We start from the raw sequence: 22139 nt of genomic DNA, 5'->3' as shown, positions 1-22139 counted from the left end.
CAAAAATCATCAAAATCGTAATTATTTTAAACTGAGATTACGATTTATTATATTAACACGATTACTCACGGACTTTTAGTAATATCATTGATTTATTTAACCTCTTAAATAAATCAATGATATTACTTTCTTGGATTTTAAAAAGAATTGAACTGAAAAACAAACTAGAAAAAATAAATCTAAATAAAAAAAAGGACATATCCACATTAACAATATACTTCAACGAACAGTTTTCCCCTTTGAAGTTGGTCTTTTTAGACAACCTATGTCAAGACTCGGTTCTGTCAGTACCCTCCTCTCTTCCTTTTGTTTGAATTTGTCTCCCTCTGTCTGTGTATCCCTGCTTGTGTGTGTTCATGTTTGTCTAGGTCCGGTAGGCGTTCCCCCCCAAGCTGCAGCCTGTTACGCTGATCACCTGGATCACTGTTCATACCCTGTGCGGACAGGCATGCAGCGCCGGACCGTTGTAGATCCTTCACTGGTAAAACTATTCCCCCCGGATTGGCATCCCCTTTCTCGTTGTGGTTATCACGCTCCCCGTCTTTAAGTATTTTCTAATCCTGTTTTGTTTTTCTCTCTCTCCGTAGTTTACCCGTGTTCCTGTTTCCTCGTCCGTCTCCCTGATTCTTCCGTCGTCTCCTCGTTCCTGTTTTTAGCTCGCCCGTCTTGTCATTTGTGTTACCTGTTTACCCTGTATTCATTTAACGTTTGTTTGTACTTTTACTTCGTGTCCGTGTCTGCATTGGGTCCGTTATTTCTGTAACGTTCATGACACCATAACTAATATTCTGGATCGGCTGAAGCTGAATTTCATCTTTGCAATACAGCAAATGTAGCCGGACATCTTTGGCAACTAAATAAACTTTCAAGTGTGTTTGAACAAAGTTTTAAAACGTTAAAAAACCCAAAAACTCACAGGAACTCCTGGCAAACCGGGTAATCCCACAGCTCCGTTCTCTCCAAAGCGGTTGGTGGAGATGACATCGCCGGGGTCGCCCTGTGGAGGAGACATGTGACATCAGCGGTGACGACGAGCTAAAAAAACATTTTTCTCACCACTTTTCTCTCACTTTTGTTTATTTCAAAATAAAAGACACTGTTTCCTGGTTTGTTTTGCAGATTTGCAGATTTCTTCTAGATTATATTAAAAAGGAAATGCTCCAAATCATATAAGCTTCTAATGAAATCAATTTTATAACTTAACTAAAGAACAGACGATAAAACAGAGGGAGAACTTCGTGTGCAGATCTTATTTTACTCTAATGCAGCGCAGTATGATAGAATAGGCTACAATGCAACACTAAACCAAGAGAAGGGTTAATAAATATACATGTTTGTTTTTTATTGACATTGCAGATTAATGACTTGTCACATATTTATTTAGTTTTTTCTAATTGTATGCATGTTAGTTTTATCTTCTTCTTATCTTGTGACATGTGACGCTCGAGTCCATGTACTGACACATATTTTCCTTTATGTGCCTTCACAGCATTTCATTAGTTTTAATTGCTTGCACCTGATTCTATCTACCTGTCCATGACCCAACACACACACAGGTGTTTTGAGTGACCTCGGCTGCTCAGACCTGAAACCAGAGCTTGGATGGTTGTTTCAATAAGAATGATAAAAGCTGGAAGTTGTCCCACACTCACCTTTTGTCCTGGCAGACCAGGTGGACCCTAGAAAGGAGAGAACGAAGTAGATGTTAAAGAGGAAAATTAATTGTGTTAAACAGTCTGATGTTCACGAGTGAGGGGACGATGGAGCGTGCCGGAGAATCAGAGCATCTGAAGATGAGATGACTCTGATAACACAGCAAACTTTCTCAAACTCACCGGCCGTCCTTGTTGTCCGGGGATTCCTCCACTTCCTGGGAAACCTCTCTCACCCTGGAGAGGTTGACAGAGGAACACATTTAAAACACACATAATATATAATATATACAATAAAGTGACACTATGTAAAGATATTCAAGGCTGGCACAATTTAGCGTTCTCATTTTGCTGAACTCCTGTTCCTTCAGCATGTATCTTATTTATTGTAATTTGTACACAATAGTTTGTTGTTTTTTTTTAAAGTTTTCTGAAGGACTTTTGATCAGATACCTTTGTACCGTTGCACCCCGCCACTCCTCTGGGGCCTGGAGGTCCATCCTGGCCGGGCAGACCCTGAGGAAACACAACGTAAACAGGAAGTTAAATCACACACATGGTAGAGTTTTTGGCAAAGTAGTGTGGTCTGCTTTTAATTTTTATTTACATTTAAATGATCAATACCAGTATTGCCACTGTTTTTGCTTTTAGTCTTAAATATATATAATTCATTATGACAATATGAGTTAAGAAATCTCTCTTATTTTACTGTGCATTCTGTAAACAGGTTTTTTAGGCTCATAAACATCTTTTTTTTGATGGGATTTAATCCAATAATTCACTTTCCTGAGTTTAAAAACAATAAATAAAGCAACAGGTTCTTAGAAAATTACAGAAACAAGTTTGATAAAACCTCCCTGAAGCCAAATGAGTTGCTCTTTTCTAATGTCAACCATTGATTTCTTTATTTTAAAATGTTCAGTTACTTATGTTGTATTATTTTCAACTTATTTAAAATAGTTGTCTCATGCAATATATCTATATTTTTAATATTGTGAAGGTTGTGTAGGCTACTCATGTGCTCCTGACATGATTTTTGCTAAATAATATATATCTATATTTTTATAGTGAAGTACAATAATTTATTTAAGTTGTGTAGGCTACTCGTGTGCACCTGACATGATCTTTGCTAAATAATATATAAAAATATTTTTATTGTGAAGTTGTGTAGGCTACTCGTGTGCACCTGACATGATTTTTGCTAAATAATATAGTTTGTTTTTTTAAACAATAAAAGCAAAAAAAGACAGGGGTGGAAGTAACAATTTACAAAAAAGGTTTTTGTTAATTAGAGTAATATTTAAAAAAAAAAGTTTACTGTATTTTATTTTTAAATTTTTCTTAAGTAGTTCCTGTACTTGCGTTACCGGTTAAAAACACGAGAATGGAACAAAAGTAAAGGTATTTATAACATAACTGGAAATATGTTTAAGCTTTAATAGTTTCTTCCTAACTTAATTAATCACGGTTTTAAAGCTCAAATCAAACACACCCACAACAGGTGCACACGTCGTGACGGAGCTAACATGCTAACGCTAAAAATGCTAATTGTGCTTTCAAACGGAGGGAACTTTTACCTTCAGTGAGGAGTGCGTGCTGCTGTTTGCGAAGATAACCCGGGACCAGAGAGGCTGAGTGGACTATTATTCAAATTATTATAATATAATAATAATAAATTATAATAAAAGTTAAACCTGGAGCAGATATCGTCAAACAGGTAAGCTAACGTTACAGTAAACTCAGTCTGACCGCTGTAGCCATGGAAATAGAACGTCGTGCTAGAACGTCAGTGTTGCTAGGTAACCTTCGCGATTCTCAGATAGAAGTGGTGAAAAAGTAATAAATAAATAATTAATACTAAAATATATTTACTAAAGTACTTTTACCTTCAGTGAGGAGTGCGTGCTGCTGTTTGCGAAGATAACCCGGACTTGACTATTTAATATTTGACTGTTTTTGCTATTCATTATTGCCAATTCTTGAAATCTGCAAAACTGTTTTGTCCTAAAAAATCAATTCTATTCTAATTCTATTCTAAGTTAGTCGAGTTAGTTAGTTACCCCGTTTTTAGTTAGTTAAAACGTTGTTTTTATACAACATTTTTAGGTGTTTTTATACATCAAAAACAAGTATAAAAACACCTAAAAATGTTGTATAAAAACAACGTTTTTGGTGTTTTTTATATAACGTTTTTTGTGTTTTTTATACAACATTTTTGCGTGTTTTTATACCCCGTTTTTGGTGTTTTTATACCCCATTTTTGGGTGTTTTTATACCCCGTTTTTGGTGTTTTTATACCCCATTTTTGGGTGTTTTTATACCCCGTTTTTGGTGTTTTTATACCCCATTTTTGGGTGTTTTTATACCCCATTTTGGTTGTTTTTATACCTGTTTTTTGTGTTTTTATACCCCATTTTTGGGTGTTTTTATACCCCGTTTTTGGTGTTTTTATACCCCGTTTTTGGTGTTTTTATACCCCATTTTTGGGTGTTTTTATACCCCGTTTTTGGTGTTTTTATACAACATTTTTGCGTGTTTTTATACCCCATTTTTGGTGTTTTTATACCCCGTTTTTGGTGTTTTTATACCCCATTTTTGGTGTTTTTATATAATGTATTTGGTGTTTTTATTCCCTGTTTTTGGGTGTTTTTATATAATGTTTTTTGTGTTTTAATACAACATTTTTGCGTGTTTTTATACAACATTTTGGTGTTTTCATACAATGTTTTTGGTTGTTTCTGTACGTGTTTTTATTCCTGCTTTTTGTTTTACCTACTTTTATTTAATTACATTTTTACCAATTTAAAACAGAACTTATACTTGATTAAAATCTGACACTAGTGCTCTTTCCATCCCTGATTGTTATGATCTGGGGGGGAAACTCACTGGAAGTCCTGGCGTTCCTGGAAATCCTGGCAGTCCCGATGGTCCCTGTTAGAAAGGTAACAATGAAAGCTTTAAGTTTCTTCTTCTTCTTTTTTATAATTATTTCTCAAATTTCTGCAAATGTCACACATTTCATTTTGTCAATAAGAAAATGTCAAATTCAAACCAAGGAGGCAACCATAGCCGAGAAGGTGAGAAAATAGACAGAAAATAATATAATGCATTTAAAATAGTCATAAACTAATAAAGCAATAAAAATAAAATGCATTTAGGCAAAATCTGCACTCATATATGAACATTTTGTGGCATTTTTAATGGTTCAAGATTCAATATTTTTTATGTACTGACAGAAAAACAAAAAATTAGTTAGAGATAATTAAAAGAGGCATTTAGCTTATTGCTTACGCTTACACTTATGTAAATAAAAGTTGGCAAGAATAATAAATCAGTGTATGACTTATGAGCTGGGAGTTTGTTCATGGTGAAATGGGGACACCTGCTGGTCAGATGAGGACATTACAACCTGAAACCCCTTTAATGTTGTGACAACTGTGGACATTTACACATTTAAAACAACACAAATAAAACCTGAACTCAAACTATTTATTATTATACCATAGGAATCAGTCTGAATTCAGGAAACTGACTAATAGACACATGTATCAACCTCGTTAGAGAGAGTTGTGTTGAGAAGTGAGACGTGTGACGCTGCTGTTTGCAAGATAAGAGACGGCAAAAATAACAAAAATAACAATATACTCACTCTTATTCCTTTTGGACCATATAATCCTTGAAGTCCATCGCTACCCTGAGAGGAAGAAAAGGCATTTAACTGGATTAATTATTTATCTTGTGACCAACACACCAAAAGTCTACCTCAATACTTGGGAAAAGGAGTTAAAACTGTACTCGTCCGAACTAGAAATCGCATCTGTTCCAGTAAAACCTCCTCAACCCACCTTCTCTCCTCTGGGTCCGATCGGCCCCTCGGGTCCGGGGAATCCCGGGACCCCTGGCTGCCCGGTCAGACCTGGGAAACCACGCTCACCCTGCACACAGAGACACAGATACAGTAAACACACAGGTGTACACATGCACTACCAAGTTCTCCCATTAAAGGCACAAATATCACAATATAACATGCTTTCTGGTTAGTATTTTTATTCATTTTATTAAGAACTTTAGCGCTAAATGAAGAGTTTTAAGTGAAATTACAGAGACATTTTGTTTTACAGCGACACATTGACTGTTAAATTAAGACATTTGAGTCAGTTTGTGCTTATTATCAATTTAGATGATGCAATTTTATGCCATGGTATCTTGATCCCTTAGAATGACCATAAAAGACGCCCATCCCCACTTTATATTTGTATTTTTACCGCTTTACTTTGCTGTCAGACAGCTCTTCCTGACGGGGAACTATCCGTCACTGCTCTCTTCAAAGCCACCAGACTCCATTGACCAAAACAGGGACTTAGGGCGCACTCACACTGTCCATCCGTACCGTGCCCGAGCACGTTTAACGGGTAAAGTCTATTTCATTCGTTTGACCAGTGTGAGTGCAACCGTACCGCGTCAAGGAGCGGTACGCTTGCCGTCCAAGGCCCGTTTGGGAGAGGTGGGCTTTTGTAAAGCACGTTTGCACATGTACGAGCACGAGCGTGCGCACGTGTACGAGGCCTACGGCGGTTCTGAGGTCATTTCCTGTGCGCCTGTTGGGACGTAGAAAAAAGAAGGAGGGACCATGCGCGGACATTTCAAACAATGGCGGTGAAAGGTTCACGTTGGTGTGATGCGGAGGTGGAGTGTTTACTGCAGATTTGGTCGATGAAAAGATTCAAAAACAGTCGACAAGACGCACAAAAACTCTGAGGTCTACGGAAAGATCTGGAAACAAAGCCACGCATCGCGATGATGTCATCAATGCGTGTGACGTGTTACGGCGTGATGACGTATAGGCAGCAAGAAGCATTCTCCGAGGCCCAGGTAGTGTGAGTACAAACGGGCCTGGAGGGGGGGACAAGGACCCTAAAGCACGGGGCACGGGGCGGACGCACAGTGGGAGTGCGCCCTTAACCACAATCGGTTAGTTAGTTTGTGTTATTGTGTGACTTTGGTGTTTTTAAAAGGTTATGTAACCAACAAAACTCCCAAACAAACCAACACTTCCTGTGTTCAGTGAGGTTAAACTGCTGTTTGTGTTAATGGAGTCTGGTGGCGTGAGAAGACAGATAGCAAACCACCCACTTCCCCTCGTTTTCATCATCTTAAAGCGGAGTAAACTCATTTAGTATGTGCTTTAAAACACCCTATAATGTAAACCGCTATAAGTCCTATGTGGAGGCTAAACAGACAATAAATTACATTATAGTAAAATACATTTGTTACAATATAAAATATGGCGAGTTCTGATTCTTGACAAACACTATACTTTATAAAAGTAGTTGTAACCAGACCAGAAGTGTTTATTAGTGTGTTATAAAGCATCTTATTTAACGTTAAAGTGCCTGATACGCAGAATGCGCGTGTCATTTTGCCCACCTTGGTTCCTTTCACTCCGCTGCAGTCACATTTGGATCCCGCACAACCGTTGCAAGCCTGTTGGGACGACAGGAAAAAGACAGATGAGGACGTCTGTTTGAACAATTTGATATTATCTTTATTTATCCGACTCGTTGTCTCTGTCTCGTGAGGAAATTTGGCACCACAAACACACACACGCAGACAAGAAAGAGGACGGATCACCCTATAAATATATATAAATATATATATTAGAGCTCCAGCAATTAACTGACTAATCGATAAGTAGATCGGAGGAAAATTAATCAACTATTTTGATCATTTTCATGCAAAAAAATGGCGGAAAATGATGTTTTCAGCCTCTCAAATATGGAGATTATCTGCTTTTCTCTGTTTGATTTCATCTTGCATTAATATCTGTGGGTTTTAGATTTTCAAAACAGGACTTTTATAGACATCACAAACATTTTTCACCATTTTCTGACATTTTAAAGACCAAATACTTCATCGATTATTCAATAAAATAAAGATGCAGCTGCTGAAAATCACCTTGGGGGAATTTTCCTTGTAAAATAAAGTAGATTTTCTTTGTTTTTTGACTCCGGCAGCATCTAAGAATATCAATATCAATATGATCTGTGTTAATTTATGCATATATTTAGGGAGAAGTGGACAGTTTGATGCGGATACCGCCCGAGAGCCACTAGAGGGCGCTCCGTCATTACACTGCGGCGTGCTGCACGACAGCGTTTCTTCCCACACAGGAGGAGAAACGCTGTGTTTATTGATGAGACGCGAGGTCAGCGAGGACCCAAACAACACGTCGACCTCAAATAAAACAGCTTTTTTATTTCTAATCTAACGTAAAACAAATTTATCTCCAAAAACACTTCAGTTTTCTCAGCAGGAGACGCTGTTCAGAGGGAGAGGGCGAGGGTTAAAGGGAGAGCGGGGAGCAGGGAGCAGGGAGTGCCAGGCTGTTGATTAACTTTTCCCATGCTTGTTGACACAGCGAATGCCAGACGGGCATCGATTGCACGCATGCCAAGCAGCCAGGTTGTGAGAAAGACGATGAGGCCGAGCGTGCGCGAGGAAAAAAGGACAGCAGACGAGTCAGCATTCTTCTGTGTCTGCGAAACCCTTCGTGTGTCGGTGTTTGTGTCTGTGTCTTTTCATGGTGTCACGTTTTTTTTGGTCGTTATCATTTCCTAGAGTGCAAGCGACACTTTTTTCCTTGTCTTCTAGTCTTTCTAGTGTTGTTTTGTGAGACCAACGGTCCAAAACCTGCAGACATTCAATTATATTGATCTAAAACACAGAAAAGCTGCAAATTATCACATTTGAGATGCAAAAAACAGCAAATATTAGTGGATTAATCGCATAAAAAGCGCCCAAACAATCTCTGATTCCAGCTTTTTATAACGTGATGTGATGATGTGTCGAACGCCATCTTGGCTTCTAGAGACTCAGTGACCATGAAAACAATAATTAAAGTCTAATTCCGCCGCAAAAATCATCGCATTGGTCTTTTTCAGTACTCACATACATCAAATAAGCCTTGTAGAAAGTTTTTTCCGTGCAACAACTATTAACGGAGAAATCCTGGAGAGTCGCTAACAGCCGGACGTGGCTAACAGTGATTAGCTCGGGGCAGCACGGTGAAGGCATTCAAAGGTCTTTTTTAACCACTAATGCTGCTGAAAATAACAGCAAACCTCTGCAGCAGCATGAGAAGAGTCCCTACACACAAAACAAAGCACCAATGGGCTCCTTCCACTGTAATGGACTTTACTATGAGAGGAGCTGGTAGCGGTTTGCTAACTACGTTGTTGGTGCAGTTTGACCGTGAACGAACACGTTTTTAAGCCAAACATGCAGCCACGCTTGTAGTATGTAGAACAACTTTATCGTTGACGCTACCAGGGTCTAAACATCTCTTTCTAAGGATATTGTTATTCTATTCATTCATTCATCTTCAACCGCTTGTCCCTGTCGGGGTCGCAGGGGGGCTGGAGCCGATCCCAGCTGACATCGGGCGTGAAGCGAGTCCACCCTGGACAGGACGCCAGTCTATCACAGGACACATAGAGACGAACAGAACGCAGATACAGAATCCAGAACCCACGCAGACACGGGGAGAACACGCAAACTCCACACAGAGAAGGGCCCCAGCTGGGATTCGAACCCTCTCGTTGTGAGGCAACAGTGCTAACCACCACACCACCTTGTCACCCGTTATTCTACAGTTCTGAAAATTGTAAAAAAACAAAAAACCAACGGGCGAATATCCAAATAGTCAAATAGTAGTCCAACATTTGTGTCCAGCCCTTCATTTTAGCTGTGAAACACACAAATCTGGATTAATATTTGATCAGCGCCGCCTAGTTTGACCGTTTGATGGGAGTTTCGTGATCCTGGTGACTTAGTGACGGCGTTCAGCGTCTTAAACACGCCCCGCATGAGACTAACAGTTGTGATTGGTCCGTCCAGAGCCGCGGCCGCATCGAGATCCGTCTAAGAGCCACGGACTCGGTCGAACTGACGTAAAGACGCGTCTGAACTTGGTTTTAGCGCGACTGTTTTCAACATTGCGGCCGGGTCGCCAACGGCACACTGAAGTACGTATCTGATAATATGTTCAGCACTGTTCACGGCCAGGGTTGAGGGTTTGATTCCCACTTTTAGTATAATGCGTACACACGCGGGGTTCTATTTACGGATTATAAAATGACGCAGAATGTCGCATTGAGTCAGCGGTAAACACAAATCTGACCTGGAGGGTGGAGGGGTTACCAACACACACACACACACACACACACACACACACATGCCTGAATACATTTGTGTGTGTGTGTGTGTGTGTGTGTGTGTGTGTGTGTGTGTGTGTGTGTGTGTGTGTGTGTGTGTGTGTGTGTGTGTGTGTGTGTGTGTGTGTGTGTGTGTGTGTGTGTGTGTGTGTGTGTGTGTGTGTGTGTGTGTGTGTGTGTGTGTGTGTGTGTGTGTGTGTGTGTGTGTGTGTGTGTGTGTGTGTGTGTGTGTGTGTGTGGAGCTGTTTTTACAAGCCCTGAATCTCCAGATTAGTCTCTGGTCTGCTTCAGCTCAATGCAGTCTGCTCTCCCACGCCCAGGCCTGCAGCTCACACTCTTTTCACCTCCATCTCTCTCTCTCTCTCTCTCTCTCTCTCTCTCTCTCTCTTCATCCCTCTGTTTTCCTGCTGTCTCTACACTCATCCCTCCTTCTCTCTCTCCCCCTCTTCCACATGTGTTTATCCAGAGGAGCATGATGGAGCTCACTTGCTCCACCGAGGCTTTAAAACACTCATAGAGTTCCACTTAAAGCAGCATCAGCTGTGTTATAGGGAGTCGAACAGGAAGTCAAACACACACACACACACACACACACACACACACACAGACACACACACACACACACTTTTTCCTCTCAAATTAACCATGAATATGAACTTCACACGGATTAAAAAGCGCTCACTTCAGCCCCTCTCTATCCAAAGAAATGCTGTTAGGGGAAAAAGTACGGACACACACAAACACACACACACACACACACACACACACACAAAAGTACGGACACCTCACAAATCCAGCTGCATCAATGAACGTATGAAACATCTTACGCAGGTCAAATATGTCAGATATTAAAATGCTTTAGTGAGTTTAAAGTCAAAATCTTCTATCCTGATATAGGTCATCTCTTGATATATAAATATATATATATCATTTCAATTTTATTTACAGTGACATCGGGCGTGAGGCGGGGTCCACCAGGACGCCAGTCTATCACAGGACACATAGAGACAAACAGAGACAGACAACCATTCACACCTACGGGTGATTTAGAGTCATCAATGAACCCAACACCTGCACGTCTTTGGACTGTGGGAGGAAACCGGAGAACCCGGAGAAAACCCACGCAGACACGGGGACAACATGCAAACTCCACACAGAACCAGGAACCCTCTTGTTGTGAGGCGACAGTGCTAACCACTATACCACCGTGTCGCCCACGATCACAGATTAATCACTAGTATTCAGGCAGACGTGTCACACTGTGTACTGATGTGTTCTGTTTCCTTTTTGGGTGAAATGAAAGACAGAACAGAGGGGAAATCGGTGTTAAAGGCATCTCTCTCTCTCTCTCTCTCTCTCTCTCTCTCTCCCCCTCTCATTCCCCCCCACAGCACTGACGGGGCATGTAATCCACTTAGAGAGGTCAGTGAGCTGCAGATATTTGCTCCACTCCCTCTGTCTGTATCTGTCTTTTAGCTCTCTCCATCATCTCCCTCCCTCTCTCCTTACCTCCGCCCCACTTTTCTTTTTCTTTCTTTTTTCCCATCAGGCCCCGAGGGCAGGAAAAGCCAGGCCCGTGTGCTCTGACAGGCCCCGACCGGCCCGCTGCAGCGCCACTGGAGGTCCGTACAGGACAGGGAGTGACAGTCAGAGTCACACCTGCACAGGTACAGCTCTCACACTGACGGGGCACGCTTGACATCATCAAGATGATGATGAGGAGAGTAAATGATCGTCAGCGGCATAAATTGATGTCTTTAAACTACGATAAAGATGTGAAAAAACAGCGTAGCAGAGTTGAGTTGAGTACATAAATAAAAAACGGCGTTGAAAAGCGAAAAAGGTGCGTACAGAGTGATGGAGGGGGGAGGAGGAGGGGGAGGAGGGGGAGCGATTAGACTGGCAAGACTGGAATTCCCCCGCTCATCAAAGACTGACACACACACACACACACACACACTAATGCATAGACACACACACACACTTATGCATGGGTACACACACATGTGCACACTGTAAGTACTGTCATAAACAATACACACAGCTGCAAAGACAGAGTGTATTTCCATCATTAATACACACAAACACTGATTGTGTGAAACCCCCCCAGCTAATAACTTCTACTTTCCAGCACACACACACACCCACACAAACACACAGACACACACACACACACACACACACACACAAACACACATTTATATATTAGTAGAAATGCCTTTAAATCAAATCTATTTGGTTCCTATCTGTTATCGTCAGTATCAGTTGTTACTCTGGACGACAGGACGATGTGACTTTAATATACATTTATCAGAGTTTGTTTCTGAATTTACTTTATTTAATCTCAGAGAATATTTGAAGTTTTTTATTGTAAAATTTACAAGTTTAGTTCTAGAAATATCTTTAAAAATGTTCTCGTTAATTAACAACTTTAATTTTTTGAATATTTGAGATTTCTCTCATAAATTTCCATAAATTTTCTTGTAAATTTACAACTGTGTGTGTGTGTGTGTGTGTGTGTGTGTGTGTGTGTGTGTGTGTGTGTGTGCGTGTGTGTGTGTGTGTGTGCGTGTGTGTGTGTGTGTGTATAAAGTGTGTGTTCTCGATCTCTTTCATCGCAGTTGGACTGTGACGACCAAACCAAATATTTTCACACAAAAAAAATCCGCCCATGTGTGTTTTGACTAAAGGGCCCTTTGGAAGAGGAAGACCCCCAACTGTCCCACACACACACACACACGCACACACACACACACACACAGACACACACACACACACACACACACACACACACGTGCCACAGTGCCGGGGTCCAGGAATTCCATTGATATTCCCGTGAATTCTTCTTTCTTCTGAACGCAATTTTCTCTCCTCTCCTCTCTTTTCATTTGGTCTAATGAACGTTGACCCCGAGTGACCTCCCGCTGAGAGACACCTGCAGGGAGCAGAACTCTGCGGCTCCACACCGCAGCCTTCTCTCAACCAATGAGACGTAAGTGGCACTTTTACATTCTTCTCTGCAGAAATACTGCGTTATGCACAAACACACACATTCTGGGAAGTGTTTGGAATTAAAACCTTAATCTAAACAGGTCCTTAGACACACACTCACACACACACGCACGCACGCACGCACACTAACACACGCACGCACGCACACACACACACACACACACATATGTCATTGTATGGGAGCAGCATCACTTACAGGAGTGTGTTTGTTCAGTAACACCAAACTATAACTATAATAACTCACCCTCTCTCTCTACCTCTGCCTTGCTCTTACACACACACACGCACGCACGCACGCACGCACATACACACACACACACACGCGCGTCATTGTATGGTAGCAGCATCACCTACAGGAGTGTGTTTGTTCATCAGTAATTAACAGTAACACAAAAAACTACAACTATAATAACTCACCCTCTCTCTCTACCTCTGCCTTGCTCTCTCACACACACACACACACACACACACACGCACACACACACACGTCATTGTATGGGAGCATCATCACCTACAGGAGTGTGTTCGTTCATCAGTAATTAACAGTAACACAAAACTACAGCTATATTGTAAACTACAAATCTTCGTCTGAACTGTCCGTAGTCACGTTGCATTGTGGGTAATGTAGGCACAGTTATAAATGAAGGTTTTGGCGGCCTTTTACAGAATACAAAAATACTTTCTTGATCCCTAGGCTGCATGGGGACGCATCCACAGAAAGAGCTCAAATCCCTTAGTGAGAGATGGATGATATGGATGAACGCGTTTCGACAGATAACGTCAGTAAAACCGAGAAAAGCGCCGCAAAACACAGACTCGGTTCGGTCATTTCCTGAGGTCCCGTGCGAATATGGCTGTACCCCGCCTCACGCCCAATGTCAGCTGGGATCCCCCCCCCCCCCCCCCCCCCCCGCAAGCAGGGACAAGCGGTTGAAGATGAATGATGAATGAATACTAATATACAAATATATACTAATATTATGCCATATTGTTCAAAATGACGGTGCTTTTTATCACTTCACCATGCTTTTATAGGATCGCTTAAGTGCTTAAAGGGATGTTTTGGGTATTTTGAGTTGGTAGTTATTAGTCCTTTCCTTTGGGACTACTTTTTGTGACAGCAAGGTAAAAATAATCTTAATTTACAACATTAATCTCAGAGAAAATTTGATTTGATTTGATTGTAAATGTACAACTTTAATCTCAGAGAATATTTAGAATATTTGATTGGATTTGTTTGTTAATTTACAGCATTTTTCACAGAGAATATTTTAATTTTATTGTAAATTTACAGTTTTAATTTTGAAATATATTAAATATTTCCTCAGGATATTCCCGTCCTTCGACTCTGTACGCTGTCGTAAGATTTCCACTTTTACTGGTGACCATAGGGAAGATTAATTTAGGGTATACTTTTATAATATAGGTTTAATATGTTTCGGCACTGTGCATATTTTGTATTTACACTCTTTACTACTTTGTGCTGCAGCTGCTGAAGCACGCATTTACTCTGACATAGATTTCGTTGCGTGCGCCTGTTTTTAGGTGCTTTAAGTACTTCACACACTGCACTTCAAAATACCCCAAATAATTCTCACAGTTCTTGATGCAGTTTGCAGGTTTGCAGATCTAGAAAAGCGCGATCGCTTCTCTATCAGTGTTTGTTCCAGAGGATGTGCTCACGTGGAGCTCGTTAGCAGGGAGGGGTTGAATTCCTTCCCCTGGGTTGATGTGACAGCCCACCCTCACCCGGCCCAGCCCTGTCTGACACAGGTTAAAACATGCCCCCCTCTACCGTCTCTCCGCAAACCCTGCACATACATCACCACTTGGCACGGCGCGTCGTAGCTACGGGCGACGAGAAATTAGAGAGGGGGAGCGGCGTCCTGCTAGCTGAATACCTGGATGTGTGTGTGTAGCCCGAGGATACACCGAGACAGAGAGAGAGACAGAGAGAGAGACAGAGAGAGAGAGAGAGAGAGAGAGAGAGAGAGAGAGAGAGAGAGAGAGAGAGAGAGAGAGAGAGAGAGAGAGAGAGAGAGAGAGAGAGAGAGAGAGAGAGAGAGAGAGAGAGAGAGAGAGAGAGAGAGAGAGAGAGAGAGAGAACATCTTTTCTTTCTACAGACACTTTTGAAGTCATAAGATCACGATGCATTCAGGTTCACCGTCAGAAACTGTTGCTGCAAAAACAGACAAGTCTGTGTGGTCCGGGTTGTTCTTCCTCCGGGGTGTGACCCGCCTGTTTTTATACAATCATGAACCTTTTTTTCAGGGCTTCGGTCCAGCGGTCTGGACGCGAGGCGCTGCAGCAGAACAAATGAGTCTATGTTTAAGGAAAAATCCCTCCGCTCTCCTTTCAACTTCCCCGCATCTCAGGGTTCAGATCGAGACATTTCCTGTGAAGTGTTTGGTCTCATCAGGACCTGCGAGGAGCTTGTGTCTCTAATCACCTCCTGCTGTCAATCACAAGAGAATAAATGAGCCAGTTTGTTCATTCATCCTCAACCGCTTGTCCCTGTCTCGCGGGGGGGGCTGGAGCCGATCCCAGCTGACATTGGGCGTGAGGCGGGGTCCACCCTGGACAGGACGCCAGTCTATCGCAGGACACATAGAGACGAACAGAGACAGACAACCATTCACACCTACGGGTGATTTAGAGTCATCAATGAACCGAACACCTGCACGTCTTTGGACTGTGGGAGGAAACCGGAGAACCCGGAGAAAACCCACGCAGACACGGGGACAACATGCAAACTCCACACAGAAGGGCCCAGCCGGGATCCGAACCAGCAACCCTCTCCAGCCAGTTTAGCTGTAAACAAATCCGACTTTGCCCTAAAGGTCGACATCCGCGTAAACTCTCGAGCAAACTGCCTTCCTGCATGCTTCCTTAAACCTGAACGCCGCTGGAGGTGCATGTGTTTAGATGAGCCGCAGCCTAACCTCAATATTTACCCAGGAGCCTCGGCTGTAGACAAAACAAGATAGCACTGGTTGTCCTGATGCTTTATCTGGGAGATAGTCAGGCAGAGAGGATGCAGAATCTCCTGCTCTGAACTTGAGTGGGAAAAGGCCGTGGGGAAAAAGTGTGTTTACACCCGAACTCAACGCCCACAACTGGACGTTAGTCTGCTGCTGTCACAGTCGCCACTTGAGATTCAGGCTTTTGCACCAGGAAGAGGTAATGTCACGTTAAAACAGGAATAAAGCTGCAGTGATTAATCAATCACCAACTGTTTTCATAACTGATCGATTCATTGTGATGTTTTCATGCAAAAATGTCAGAAAATGCTGTTTTCAGCGTCTCAAATATGTTGATTTTCTTCTTCTCTCTCTTTAAAATCCTAATAAATTGACAAATATAAAAAACAAGACATTTAGGGCGCACTCACACTGTCCGGGCCAAAACCGTTTTTTCAGGTCAAGCCTAGTGCGTTTGACCAGTGTGAGTGCAACCGCTCCGCGCAGCTGGCCGTCCACGGCCCGTTTGGGAGAGGTGGGCTTTTGTAGAGCACGTTTGCACATGTACGAGCACGAGCGTGCGCACGTGTACGAGCATGAGGCCTACGGCGGTTCTGAGGTCATTTCCTGTGCGCCTGTTGGGACGTAGAAAAAAGAAGGAGGGACCATGCGCGGACATTTCAAACAATGGCGGTGAAAGGTTCACGTTGGTGTGATGCGGAGGTGGAGTGTTTACTGCAGATTTGGTCGATGAAAAGATTCAAAAACAGTCGACAAGACGCACAAAAACTCTGAGGTCTACGGAAAGATCTGGAAACAAAGCCACGCATCGCCATGACGTCATCAATGCGTGTGACGTGTTACGGCGTGATGACGTATAGGCAGCAAGAAGGAGGGGGGGACAAGGACCCTAAAGCACGGGGCACGGGACGGAAGGACAGTGTGAGTGCAAAAGACAACATCATCTTGGACTTTAAGTATTTTTGGACCTTTTATCGACTCAATTCATCAATTGATCTAGAGAATAATTGTCATATTAAGCGGTAATTAGACTTATCTTTAGTTGCAGCCCTAATATGTTGAAAATTAGTACTGTTGAACCATAAGGTGTGTCCACAAACCTCCGCCCATACCCTGACTCTACCTGTCCACCTGTAGTTCCACGTCTTAGCCACACCGGGGCGGTAACGAGCGCGTGAAGCATGCAAGTAAAAAGAGACTTCAGACTGAAACACGATTTATTCCTGCAAAAACTTCCTCTGGAAACTAAGAGTAACAAAGTCGCTGACTGTTTGCTGTCAGCGCTTTGGTTCAGATCCTTCTTCTCGGTGCGTTTGATCTGATCCTGTGAAGGAGGCAGGTCTCAGCAGGTCCCTGTCCTGCCTGCATTTCTCTTACATATCCACTTAAAGCTGCCTCTAATGAGGACGGACACATCTGGAGTGCAGCAGCAGCAGCAGCAGCAGCAGCAGCAGCAGAAGCAGCAGAAGCAGCAGCAGTGGAAATGTGGAGTGTTAACTGTGCAGCTTTGTATTTGCTCTGCACTGAGAAACGGAGGGGAAGTGAAACATTAAAGTGTAATTACGGCGTGTTTTTCGGCACTTGATTAACATCAAATAAGCCATCAAGACTTGTATTTTCTAAAAACCAGCAAATATTAGTGGATTAATTACATAAAAAGCGCCAAACAATCTCTGATTCCAGCTTTATAACGTGATGTGATGATGTGTCGAACGCCATCTTGGCCTCTAGAGACTCATCGACCATGAAAACAATAATTAATGTCTGAGAAATACATTTATCAAATAAGCCATCAAGACGTTTTTTTCCTTGTAACAACTATTTACGGAGAAATCCTGGGGCGTCGCTAACAGCCGGACGTGGCTAACAGTGATTAGCTCGGGGCAGCAAGGTGAAGGCATTCAAAGGTCTTTTTTAACCACTAATGCTGCTGAAAATAACAGCAAACCTCTGCAGCAGCATGAGAAGAGTCCCTACACACACAAAAAAGCACCAATGGGCTCCTTCCACTGTAATGGACTTTACTATGAGAGGAGCTGGTACAGGGGCCAGTAGGTAAGTCTTTAAAACACTCTTTAATAAACTCTGGCTTCACTAACTACGCTGTTGCTGCTTTGTTTTGTGTGTAGGGACTCTTCTCATGCTGCTGCAGAGGTTTGCTGCACCAACCCTCTCGCTGTGAGGCCACAGTGCTAACCACCACCCTACTATCGTGTTGCCGGCATTAAATTATTTTATGATAATTAAAAACACGGCAGGGTTTGTCTTCTGTAGGATCAGGTGCCCCCGGCCTCCGTCTGTGCCACTAAACAATGTGAAAAATGCTCCAACATGCACCTTTGCTGCTGCTGCTGAACATTATCCTCCAACTGCATGCTAAAGGCTTATCCGCATACCAGCCGGCACACTGACCTGGGATTATCTAAGACCAGGCTCCACCTGAGACACACACACACACACACACACACACACACACACACTAAGACACAGCGGCGTGCAGCTCAGTGTACAGTAAGAACAGTGTTGTGACTACTGAATGTACGGTACAGGTTATTAGGATGTGACCGGGACTCGATATCTGATGAAGAAGGACGAAAAAATAAAGGGTAAAAGTTTAAGAATAAACCCTTTAATGCAAATTTGTGATCCTTGATTTGCGGACAAATGAATAAATGCATTTACTGGACTTAAAGGAGGAGAAAAAGTCCCAAGAACTAAACTACAAAACAGCCGTTTGATATTCCACCTCTATTGTTAAAGTGTAATTTGCATCCCGTGGTCTTTTTCTACATGAATATACATCAAATAAGCCACAGAGACAGTTTGTTTTGTCGATCTTGACCTACTAACAGAGAAATCCAAGAGAGTCGCTAACAGCCACACATGGCTAACACTGACTAGCATGGGGCAGTGCACTCACCGCATCCCAAAGGTCTTTTTTAACCACTAATGCTGCTCAAAATATCACCAAACCTCTGCAGCAGCATGAGAAGAGTCCCTACACAGAAAACAAAGCAGCAACAACATAGTTAGAGAACCCGGAGTGTATTAAAAGAGACTGTTTTACAAGGCTACAAGCTTTAACAGTCGGCTCTGTTCATATTGACAGGCGGCCCAAACAAGTCGATGACCGAATGCACTGGAGTTCAGTTCAAGGAGGAAAGTATTGAACTGAACTCCAGAGCATTCGGTCATCGACTTGTCCGGGATTTCACCCAAAAAACTGTCTTGACGGCCTATTTGATGTGTATTCATGCCAAAAAGACCATGGAATTACACTTTAAAGTTCGATTAAAACTGCACAAATCAATCTTTTTATACAAAAAACGGGTCAAAGATCACTCGAAGTGACGAACGCAATGGGACTCTGCAGCTCTACGGAGCGCTTTAGCATCTTTCGACTCTTTGTTTTGGTTTTAAAGCTAGACAAACGGCCTGTTTCACTAAGAGAAACCTCCAACTGCTCAGCACAAAAACACACAAAGCTAACAACTAGAAGATAGTGGAGCATTTAGCTGCTTAAGAGACGGATTAGCATTAAAGACCCAACATGAGGAACTGGTCCATATTTGTGGGAGTAGGTGACTTTCAAACATTCATTCATCAACCTCTTGTCCCTGTCGGGGTCGCGGGGGGGCTGGAGCTGATCCCAGCTGACATCGGGCGTGAGGCGGGGTCCACCCTGGACAGGACGCCAATCTATCACAGGACACATAGAGACGAACAGAGACGGACAACCATTCACACCTACGGGTGATTTAGAGTCATCAATGAACCGAACACCTGCACGTCTTTGGACTGTGGGAGGAAACCGGAGAACCCGGAGAAAACCCACGCAGACACGGGGAGAACATGCAAACTCCACACAGAAGGGCCCCAGCCGGGATGCGAACCTGGAACCTTCTCACTGTGAGCGACAGTGCTGACCACTCGACCCACACATGTAGCCCACACTTTGAAAATGTTGTATTTTGCCAAAACAAAGGGGAGATTAAATGCTTCTTTTATTGGTATTAATATAACGACCATAGGCACTTAAACGGCATGGTTACAGTTGAGGACACCGCCCGCCGCTCTTGCTAAAAAAGGTTAAAACACTCCATCAAACGTCGTTTAAAGCAGAGAGTGAAGAAGAGGGCCAGCCGAGGGAAAGCCAGTCATGTTTCTATAGCTTGAACTTTGTAACGACTCCGTCCAGACGAGTACATAAAAGGTGATGTGGTAACTCTACCCGCAGAAATATGTAAAGAGAGAGCACACACACATTCTCTCATACCGTTTGTTCCCATGTGGTTTTTAGGGGAAGCCCTGTTTCCTCCTGAGCGGCGTGATTCGAGAAACAGGTGGAAGATTAAAAGAAGCGAGGGAGGAGAGGAAAAACAGAGAAGAGGAGAGAAACAGATGCACTCCCACACTGTACGGTCAGTCAAAACAGCTTTCCTGCTGCCACTCTGAAGCAGCTCCGATGACTTCATTTACTCGTACATCGCGAGGCGCTGACGACACGTTAACCACACTGAGCTTTGTGTTTGTTATCGCCGCTCGCCATCAGACTCTCACGGGAGATGAACAGATAAGAGGGTTGGCGAGCGAGAGACGGAAAGAAAGATAGAGGAAGAAAGAGGATGGATTGGAAGTGCCTTAAAGCTGCGTTCTCTCTAATGTCCAGCAGGAGGAGACTCCACTTAAAGCTGCATTCTCTCTAATGTCCAGCAGGAGGAGACTCCACTTAAAGCTGCATTCTCTCTAATGTTCAGCAGGGGGAGACTCCACTTAAAGCTGCATTCTCTCTAATGTCCAGCAGGAGGAGACTCCAGTTAAAGCTGCATTCTCTCTAATGTCCAGCAGGGGGAGACTCCACTTAAAGCTGCATTCTCTCTAATGTCCAGCAGGGGGAGACTCCACTTAAAGCTGCATTCTCTCTAATGTCCAGCAGGAGGAGACTCCACTTAAAGCTGCATTCTCTCTAATGTCCAGCAGGGGGAGACTCCACTTAAAGCTGCATTCTCTCTAATGTCCAGCAGGAGGAGACTCCACTTAAAGCTGCATTCTCTCTAATGTCCAGCAGGGGGAGACTCCACTTAAAGCTGCATTCTCTCTAATGTCCAGCAGGAGGAGACTCCACTTAAAGCTGCATTCTCTCTAATGTCCAGCAGATGGAGACTCCACTTAAAGCTGCATTCTCTCTAATGTCCAGCAGGGGGAGACTCAACTTAAAGCTGCATTCTCTCTAATGTCCAGCAGGGGGAGACTCCACTTAAAGCTGCATTCTCTCTAATGTCCAGCAGGGGGAGACTCCACTTAAAGCTGCATTCTCTCTAATGTCCAGCAGGGGGAGACTCCACTTAAAGCTGCATTCTCTCTAATGTCCAGCAGGAGGAGACTCCACTTAAAGCTTCATTCTCTCTAATGTCCAGCAGGGGGAGACTCCACTTAAAGCTGCATTCTCTCTAATGTCCAGCAGGAGGAGACTCCACTTAAAGCTGCAGTCTCTCTAATGTCCAGCAGGAGGAGACTCCACTTAAAGCTGCATTCTCTCTAATGTCCAGCAGGGGGAGACTCCACTTAAAGCTGCGTTCTCTCTAATGTCCAGCAGGGGGAGACTCCACTTAAAGCTGCATTCTCTCTAATGTCCAGCAGGAGGAGACTCCACTTAAAGCTGCGTTCTCTCTAATGTCCAGCAGGAGGAGACTCCACTTAAAGCTGCGTTCTCTCTAATGTCCAGCAGGAGGAGACTCCACTTAAAGCTGCATTCTCTCTAATGTCCAGCAGGAGGAGACTCCACTTAAAGCTGCATTCTCTCTAATGTCCAGCAGGAGGAGACTCCACTTAAAGCTGCATTCTCTCTAATGTCCAGCAGGAGGAGACTCCACTTAAAGCTGCATTCTCTCTAATGTCCAGCAGGAGGAGACTCCACTTAAAGCTGCATTCTCTCTAATGTCCAGCAGGAGGAGACTCCACTTAAAGCTGCGTTCTCTCTAATGTCCAGCAGGAGGAGACTCCACTTAAAGCTGCGTTCTCTCTAATGTCCAGCAGGAGGAGACTCCACTTAAAGCTGCATTCTCTCTAATGTCCAGCAGGGGGAGACTCCACTTAAAGCTGCATTCTCTCTAATGTCCAGCAGGAGGAGACTCCACTTAAAGCTGCATTCTCTCTAATGTCCAGCGGGAGGAGACCCCACTTAAAGCTGCATTCTCTCTAATGTCCAGCAGGAGGAGACTCCACTTAAAGCTGCATTCTCTCTAATGTCCAGCAGGAGGAGACTCCACTTAAAGCTGCA

At 43.2% G+C, this 22139-nt stretch overlaps 1 protein-coding gene across 1 annotated transcript in view; it reads right to left on the bottom strand.

Moving 5' to 3' along the window:
- Nucleotides 1-22139, bottom strand: part of col4a5 (collagen, type IV, alpha 5 (Alport syndrome)) — a 59486-nt gene that overhangs the window by 26319 nt on the left and 11028 nt on the right. Inside the window, exons 2-9 of the mRNA XM_083937434.1 lie at nucleotides 7080-7136; nucleotides 5498-5587; nucleotides 5302-5346; nucleotides 4539-4583; nucleotides 2106-2168; nucleotides 1836-1889; nucleotides 1653-1679; nucleotides 917-997 (exon numbers count right to left, since the gene is read on the bottom strand). Coding sequence (XP_083793560.1) covers nucleotides 917-997; nucleotides 1653-1679; nucleotides 1836-1889; nucleotides 2106-2168; nucleotides 4539-4583; nucleotides 5302-5346; nucleotides 5498-5587; nucleotides 7080-7136 — 462 coding nt within the window. The remainder of the gene's footprint in view (nucleotides 1-916; nucleotides 998-1652; nucleotides 1680-1835; nucleotides 1890-2105; nucleotides 2169-4538; nucleotides 4584-5301; nucleotides 5347-5497; nucleotides 5588-7079; nucleotides 7137-22139) is intronic.

Source organism: Echiichthys vipera (genome assembly GCF_963691815.1).
Source record: "Echiichthys vipera genome assembly, chromosome: 22".
NCBI classification, from domain to species: Eukaryota; Metazoa; Chordata; class Actinopteri; order Perciformes; family Trachinidae; genus Echiichthys; species Echiichthys vipera.
The sequence above is the reverse complement of the archived record's forward strand: the minus strand, read 5'-3'. Positions and strand labels throughout refer to the sequence as shown.